This window comes from Grus americana, unplaced genomic scaffold (genome assembly GCF_028858705.1).
Source record: "Grus americana isolate bGruAme1 unplaced genomic scaffold, bGruAme1.mat scaffold_344, whole genome shotgun sequence".
NCBI classification, from domain to species: domain Eukaryota; kingdom Metazoa; phylum Chordata; class Aves; order Gruiformes; family Gruidae; genus Grus; species Grus americana.
Window position 1 is genome coordinate 98,125 of NW_026561621.1, and position 7,483 is coordinate 105,607.

General features: G+C 60.0%; 1 protein-coding gene, 1 long non-coding RNA gene and 1 pseudogene across 2 annotated transcripts in view; all 3 read left to right on the forward strand.

Moving 5' to 3' along the window:
* The window catches only part of LOC129200606 (importin-4-like), a 44,837-nt gene extending 37,354 nt beyond the window's left edge, over nucleotides 1-7,483 (forward strand). The window contains exons 8-14 of the mRNA XM_054811920.1: nucleotides 3,164-3,265; nucleotides 3,725-3,904; nucleotides 4,521-4,586; nucleotides 4,891-4,992; nucleotides 5,296-5,379; nucleotides 5,705-5,834; nucleotides 7,284-7,483. Of these exons, the coding sequence (XP_054667895.1) occupies nucleotides 3,164-3,265; nucleotides 3,725-3,904; nucleotides 4,521-4,586; nucleotides 4,891-4,992; nucleotides 5,296-5,379; nucleotides 5,705-5,834; nucleotides 7,284-7,483 (864 nt within the window). The remainder of the gene's footprint in view (nucleotides 1-3,163; nucleotides 3,266-3,724; nucleotides 3,905-4,520; nucleotides 4,587-4,890; nucleotides 4,993-5,295; nucleotides 5,380-5,704; nucleotides 5,835-7,283) is intronic.
* On the forward strand, nucleotides 616-1,828 carry LOC129200601 (NEDD8-like; annotated as a pseudogene).
* LOC129200608 (uncharacterized) lies at nucleotides 2,492-3,152 on the forward strand. The gene is made up of 3 exons (XR_008574997.1): nucleotides 2,492-2,582; nucleotides 2,670-2,711; nucleotides 3,136-3,152. It is a non-coding gene; the product is annotated as an uncharacterized LOC129200608 (long non-coding RNA).

A 7,483-nucleotide genomic window follows, 5' to 3' on the forward strand; every position in this document is an offset into this window, starting at 1 on the left:
TCTTAATTACCGCTAATTACATTAATTGGCCTCCCCCACACCCACTCCCCTTGCGGCTCCACCCCCCCCACTCCATTGGTCCATTCCATCCGTGCTCACACCCCATTGGTCCGCCAGGCTTCGAGTGGTCCCGCCCATCGCTGCCATTGCCCTCAATGAGGCTGTACCATGTCGGGGGGGGGGTGGGGTGGGGTGGTATTCATTGGTTGAGAGGCTTCTAGGAGGGTATGAGGTGTCCAATGGGAGCGTGGCGGGGCAGAGGAGGGGCGTGCTGGGATTGAGTTTCTCAAATGCTAAATTTGGGGATAAAAAAGGCAATTTTTAAATTTATTTTTTTATTTATCCCCTCCCCCCTTTTACCTCCCGCCGCCGTGTTGGTACGCTCCAGTGGCTGGGCGGGCTTTGCGCTCTGATTGGCGGAGAGGCGGCGGCGCCGCCCAATGGCGTGCAAAAAAGAGGGAGGGGAGGTGCGGGACTACAACTCCCAGCATCCCCCTCAGGCGCCGCCATTTTCCCTCTCTTCGCGGCGGGGAGGGGAAGGGACGTAGCAGGCGGGGCATCGGGGAGGGCTCATTTCCGCTTCTGGCCGAGGGGAGAGGAGCCGAGGCAGCCAGGATGCTGATCAAAGTGAAGGTGGTGTCAGTGGGGGCCGAAGGGGGAAACCCCCCCCCCCACCCCCAGCTGGGCTTCGGGGGTGCGGAGAAGGGGTGTAGGCCGCGCCGCGGGATATTGGGGGAGCGTGTGGGGAGGGTGTTTGTGTGTGTCTGACCGGCCGGGGCTGTGTCCGTGTGTTTCCTTCCCCCAGACTCTGTCAGGGAAAGAGCTCGAGATCAACATCGACAAGGTAGGAGGCACCGCCCCCTTCCCAGCATGCTCCGGGGCAAGGGGGAGGGGGGGGTGTGTGACCAGAGGGGGAGCTCCCCCAGCATCCCATAATGCCTTGAGGAGGTCTTTCAGCATCCCATAATGCCATGGGACAGTCCCCCACCATCCCGTAATGCCCTGAGCAGGTCCTTCAGCATCCCACAATGCCATGGGGAGCTCCTCTACCATCCCGTAATGCCCTGGGGCAGTCCCCCAGCATCCCATAATGCCCTGGGGAGCTCCCCCAGCATCCCGTAATGCCTTGGAGAGTTCCCCCACCATCCCACAATGCCCTGAGCAGGTCCTTCAGCATCCCATAATGCCTTGGGGAGCTCCCCCAGTATCCCACAATGCCCTGGGGAGGTCCTTCAGCATCCCATAATACCCCGGGGCCAGTCCCCCACCATCCCACAATACCCCGGGGCAGGTGGAGCGGATCAAGGAGCTGGTGGAGGAGAAGGAGGGGATCCCCCCCCCAGCAGCAGCGCCTCACCTACGGGGGGAAGCATATGTGAGGGGTGGGGCCTGGGGAGGGGGGGCGGGGCCTGAGGAGGGGGCGTGGTCTGGGTGGGGGCATGGTCTCTGTGGGGGCGTGGTCTGGGTGGGTGGGAGCAGGGAGTGGGGTTTGTGGGGGTGTGTGGCCTGTAAGGGGGAGGAGCTTTTTTGTGGTGGGCGTGGCCTGTGGGGGGGTGTGGCTTGTGTGTGGGCGGGGCCTTTGGGGTGAATGAAAGGGGGTGTGGCTGGAGGGGCGGGGCCAAGCGTGCCCTTTGACCCTACCACCCCCCACCCCCCTTTTTTTTTAAAAAAGGAACGACAAGAAGACGGTGGCCAACTACAAGATCCAGCATGGCTCCGTCCTCCATCTTGTGTTGGCCCTGTGGGGGGGGCGGGGCGGGGCAGTGAGGGGGCGGAGGGGGCGGGGCCTGCACCAAAAGCCGCCCCTCTCCCTCAGCCCCGCCTGTGAGGGGGTGGGGAGAGCCCAGCCCTGCCCTCCCGGTCCCGCCCCTTTCTAAAGTTTTCCTCCCTTGCATGCTCCCCTGTTTAATAAAGTTTCTTTGTGATGTCATGCCGGCAGCCTGTGATGTCATTTGATGTGGGTTTGGGGGGGGGGGGGGGGGGAGAAAGGGACAAGGGCGTGGCATCGCCCTTTTAAGGGACTCTGTTGTGGGGCCCACCCCCTCGGCCCCTCCCCTTTAGAATCCCTCCCGGCCGCTTGGCGTTGCCCTTTAAAAAAAAAAAAAAACAAACGGGCCTTGTGACTCCTCCCCTTCCGGCACTCGGCCCCGCCCCCTTTTTTTTCCCCTTCTTCCCTTTTTCAAAATGGCGGCGCCCGATCTGGAGCGGCTCCTCGCGGAGCTGCTGGAGCCCGACAGTGACGTCATCCGCCGGGTAACGGGCCCCTGGGGAGGGAGGGGGAGGGGGGGATGACGCAATAGGAATACGCACGCCCCTGACACGTCTTTTCCCCTCACAGGCCACCGCCCGCCTCCGCGAGGCCTTCTCCGACCCCTAGACCCCCGCCCGCCTCGGCCTTCTCCTCACCGGCTCCTCCCGGACGCAGGTGCGGCCCCTCCCCCTTCTTCCTCCTTCCCCCCCTTTTTTAGTTTTGGGGTTCCCCTGACTCTGCCCCATCCCCAGATCCGGCAACTGGCCGCCGTCCTGCTGCGGCGGAGGCTCTTGGGCCGATGGAAGCGCCTGGACCCGGCTCTGCGCCAGAGGTGGGTGGGTGGTTGGGGGGGGCGGGGCCAGCCGGGAAGGGGCGGGGTTAATGTGCCACGCCCTTCCCCCCCCACCCCCCCCCGCAGGCTCCCGACGCTATTGGCCGAAGCTTTGGAGCGGGAGACTGAGTGAGTGCGAGTGGCGGCGGTTTCAGGGGTCCCCCCCAAAAATAGTGGTGGTTTCAGGGGCTCCCAAAGTGGGGGTGGTTTCAAGGCCCCGCCCCCCCCGTGGTTTCAAAGCCCTTTGGTAATTTCAATGCTCCCCCTCCAACTATTGGTGGTTTCAAGGTCCCCCTCCCAAAACTCTTGGTGGTTTTAAGGCCCTCCCCCCACCTCTTGGTGGTTTCAATGCCCCTTTTTCCAAACTCTTGGTGGTTTCAATGCTCCCCTTTCCAAATTCTTGGTGGTTTCAATGCTCCCCCTCCAAACTCTTGGTGGCTTTGATGCTCCTCCTCCAAACTCTTGGTGGTTTCGATGCCACCCTTCCAAACTCTTGGTGGTTTCAAGCCCCCCCCCCCCCCCCGGTCTGGTCCCCCCCCCCGCCCCCCCCCAGGCACACGGTGACGGTGGTTCTGGCCCAGCTGGGGGCCCTGTTTCTGCGCCGGGGGGGGCTCAGCGCCTGGGGACCCCTGGGCACCTGGGTGCAGGAGGTGGCCCGTGACCCCCGGCCCCCCCACCAGGAGGTAAGGGTGCTTTTAGGGGCCCCCCCTCATCCCCTTTGGGTGGTCGGGGGGGGGGTGGTTTCGAGGCTCCCCCTGTCCCACCTTGCCCCCTAAGTTGCCCTAGTAACACAGGACGGGGTGCCCGGGTGGGAGGGAGGGTAATCAGTGGCGGTTTCGATTCCCCCTCCACCCCCTTTACTCCTCTTGTGGGCCCCAAAGGGTGGTTTCAAGGCTCCCCGTGCCCCCCATGACGTGGGAGGGGGCGGTTTTGAGGGAGGGGGGCAATTAAGGGTGGTTTTTAGTGTCCCCTCCCCAAATTACCCCAGTAGCGCAGCAGGGGGGGCGCCTCAGGAGCGGGGGCAGCACTTAATGTCGGTTTCGAGCCCCCCCCAAGTGTGCTGTGTGCCCCCCGAAGGGGTGATTTCGAGGCTCCCCACACCCCATTTTACCCCCCCTCATTCTCCCCCCCCCGCCCCCCAGGCGGCCCTGCTGGTGCTGAGTGCGGCGCTGGAGGCGGCCCCCCAAGTCCTGGCCCCCCACGGCCCTGCCCTGGCCGCCCTGTGTCGGGGGGCTCTTGCTCCCGGGGTGCCCCCCAGCCCCCCGGCGTACAGCCTGCAGGCCCTGGGGGGGCTGGGGGCCATGTTGGGGGACACCCACACGGTGAGTGGGGCGGGTTGTCGGGGCGGTTTTCCTCCCAAAATGGCGGTTTCGAGTGTGTTGTCCCTCCCCACCCCGGTAAACGGAGGTTTCGAGCTTCCCCGAAAGGACCGTTTTCAGCCCCAAAAGGAGGGTTTCGGGGAGCTGCGGGACTGCGATTTTATTCGCCCCGAAACGGTGGGTTTGGGGTTTCCCAAAACGGCAATTTTCAGCCCCAAAATGGGTGTAGGGCCTCTTCCGAACGGCGGTTTCAGGGAACCCCGAAAGAGCGGGTTTGGGACCCCCAAAACGGTGGTTTCCAGCGTTCCCCGAAGCGGCAATTTTCTACTTTTCCAAAATTACGCTTCAGTGCCCCAAGCGCTGCCTTAAAAATGCCAGATTCGGGGCTTGCCGAAATAGCGGTTTTCGCGCCCCAAACCGGCGGTTTCGCGACACCCCGCGGCAATTCCCGAACCCCTAAAAAAGGCTCCTTGAAACCCCCATTTTTAAGGCCAAACCCGGCCGTTTTGAGACTCCGGGAGGGGGGGTTTTGAGGTGCCCCACGGTTGTTTCAGGGCCCCCCTGGTGGTTTCGTGGCCCCCCCAACCCCGTTTTTTGAGGGTTTTTTTACCCCAAACAGGAGCTGCTGCGCTCGCTGCTCCCCGACATCCTGACGGCCCTGAAGAAGCTGCTTGACGCTGACGAGGTGAATTTGGGGCCGTTTTCGGGGGGGGGGGGGGGAGGGGATTTGGGGCCGTTTCAAGGGATTTTGGTGGTTTCGAGGCTCCCCGGAGGTTTCCTGGGCTGGTTTTTGGGGGAGGGGGCGCTTGGGGACATTTTGGGGTGCCGTGGCGTTTTTCAGGGGCGCCCCAGTGCCGTTTCGGGGCATTTGGGGCGGTTTCGGGGGGGGGGGGGCTTTTGGCAGTTTCGGGGGGGGGGGGGGGGGGGGCTTTTGGCGGTTTCGAGGCCCCTCCCAAAATTCGGGGTGTCGTGTGTGTCCCCCCCGCCAGGAGCGGGGCACCGAGGCCCTGGAGGTGTTGGACGAGTTCCTGGAGGCCAACCCCGCCACCGTGACCCCTCACCTTCGACCCCTGCTTGACCTCTGCCTTCAGGTAACCCCGGGGGGGGTCCCATGGGTGCTGGGGGGGATCCCAGGGGTTTGGGGGGGTCCCATGGGTGCTGGGGGGGAGGGGTGTCTGAGGGGGGTCCCAGGGGTGTTTGGGGGGGGTCCCATGGGTTTGGGGGGGGTCCCATGGGTGCTGGGGGGGTCCAAGGGGTTTGGGGGGGGTCCCATGGGTGCTGGGGGGGGTCCAAGGGGGGTCCCAGGGGTTTGGGGGGGTCCAAGGGGGATCCCAGGGGTTTGGGGGGGGGTCCCATGGGTGCTGGGGGGGTCACCCAGAAGTGCGGCCCCGCAGGTGGCAGGGGACGAGTGTTGGGGTGATGCGGTGCGGGTGAGGGCTTTGGCCACCGTCACCTTTCTCGCCCAGAAACGTCCCAAGGTGAGGAGGGGGGCACTGGGATATACTGGGGGGCACTGGGAGGGGACTGGGATGTACTGGGGGGCACTGGGATATACTGAGGGGGCACTGGGAGGGGACTGGGATATACTGGGGGGCACTGGGAGGGGCTGGGGGGGCACTGGGATATACTGGGGGGCACTGCAGGGGGCACTGGGATGTACTGGGGGATACTGGGAGCGACTGGGGGGGGCACTGGGGGGGCACTGGGATATTCTGGGGGCACTGGGGGGCACTGGGGGAGGTACTAGGATGTGCTGGGGGGCACTGGGGGGTCACTGGTCCTTACTGGGCCGTACTGGTGCAGGCGCTGCTGCGGGGGGGGCTGCTGGGGCAGGTTCTGGGGGGGCTCCTGATTCAATCACAAGATTCATCCGCTCTGATTACTTCCCATTTTACTGTCTCGCCAACCACAAACAATCTTTACTATTATTTCGGTAGCACGCTCCTTCTTTTCCCAAGGGGTCCACACTTTACACTTAGCACACTCTACGGCTGTCCCAGATTGAATCCACAATCTCTGTTTATACCATAAAAATTCAAAAAATAATTATTGATTCACAATATTTTTAGGGTGTAAAAGGCAATATTCTGGCTCCCACATTTACCAACAATTCTACTTCAGGGGCTGCATCATTCAGATTTTTAGTTACTCTTTTAACACGGCAATAAAGGACATCCAAACTTACACGTCAATGCTACTATTAATCTCAGATAATTACCCACAAGGGTATCATTAATCATTTGCTTCATCCTTCTCCGGCTGTTTCCCTCGCTGGATAACAGAACCGCGGATCCAGACTCCACACTCGCTTCGTGCGTGATTTTACGTCTCGCACACTCCCACAAATTCAAACACATCAAGTTATATTTGAGGAAAAAAAAAACCAACTTCTTGAAACAGTAACTGTTAAGCTCCTAGACAAGCAGTACCTCCAGACAGTTACTGTTCCAATGTATGCGAATAAGAGGCTAGCAGTCCCGCATACGCTCACCCTGCGTTATAACGTAACGACCTACGGGGAGCCAACAGACGAACCGGTTCCAGAAACAGAGTAGTAACTGTTAAACTCCTAAACAACCAGTACCTCCAAACAGTTACTTAAAGAAAATAAAAAAATAAAAGCAAAATGTTTTAAAGAATACCTTTCAATAGATGGTCCTTGTCTGTCCCTGCAGTGATCCGACCGAGTAGAGGAGTCTCTCCGGAGAAACCCCCGGGGGTACCCAAGAGAGTCCCCATCTCAATGGGTCCTGCAGCTGGGCAGAGAGGGTCCCATCAGGGTCACCAATCTGAAGCCAAAAAAAAATTCACTCGATAGCCAATGTGACTATTAAGCAGGTATCCTTCATTGCACCGGGATATTTCCACGAACGTGCGTCTCAACGAGAAACAAATTGTTCGTGATTTATATTACAAAAAAATTTACATATTCATTATTATTCTGGGAACTCGTGAATATATGCTAATGTCCTGATACGCCTGCGCAGTTTCTTTCTCAGGTGGTCGTCAGGGGTCGTCCTCCTCAAATCTTCCTCTTTCTCCTCTTCTTCAGCGTACACAGTTGGGTGACCTCTTCTTCATGGTCTCCGTTTTGCAAGCTCAGCAACCTCGTTATCCGTCCTGCCCAGATGGTCCCAGGCTTGTTGGCATATTGGGCCCCCTTTATCAGGTTGCCTCAAACTTTGTGTCTTTTTTCTAGTTCCTACCCAAGGACTATTCCCTAATTTATGTCTTCTCTTATCCTGTTTCTACATTCCAACTCTTTTACTAATTGTTTTCTTTTGTATTGGAGCATGAGACAGGCAAAGCCTGAATTTACAGGGCCTGACTCAAGTGTTGCCAAGTTATATATTCTGTTTTAAAATTGTTCTACGCTAATTAGTTTCCCTTATTCAACCCTGCATGGCCCCACTGGTGCAGGAGGCTCTGCGGAGGCAACCCCGGGTCGTTCTGACCCACTTGCCGCTGCCGCCGGGCCTCGTCTCCTGCCGGGTGCTGCCCAGATTGGCCAAGGCAGGCCGCAGCAGGCAGCAAGCGGGCAGCAGCAAGCGTAGGACTTCCGACTGGATGCCCACCGAGTGA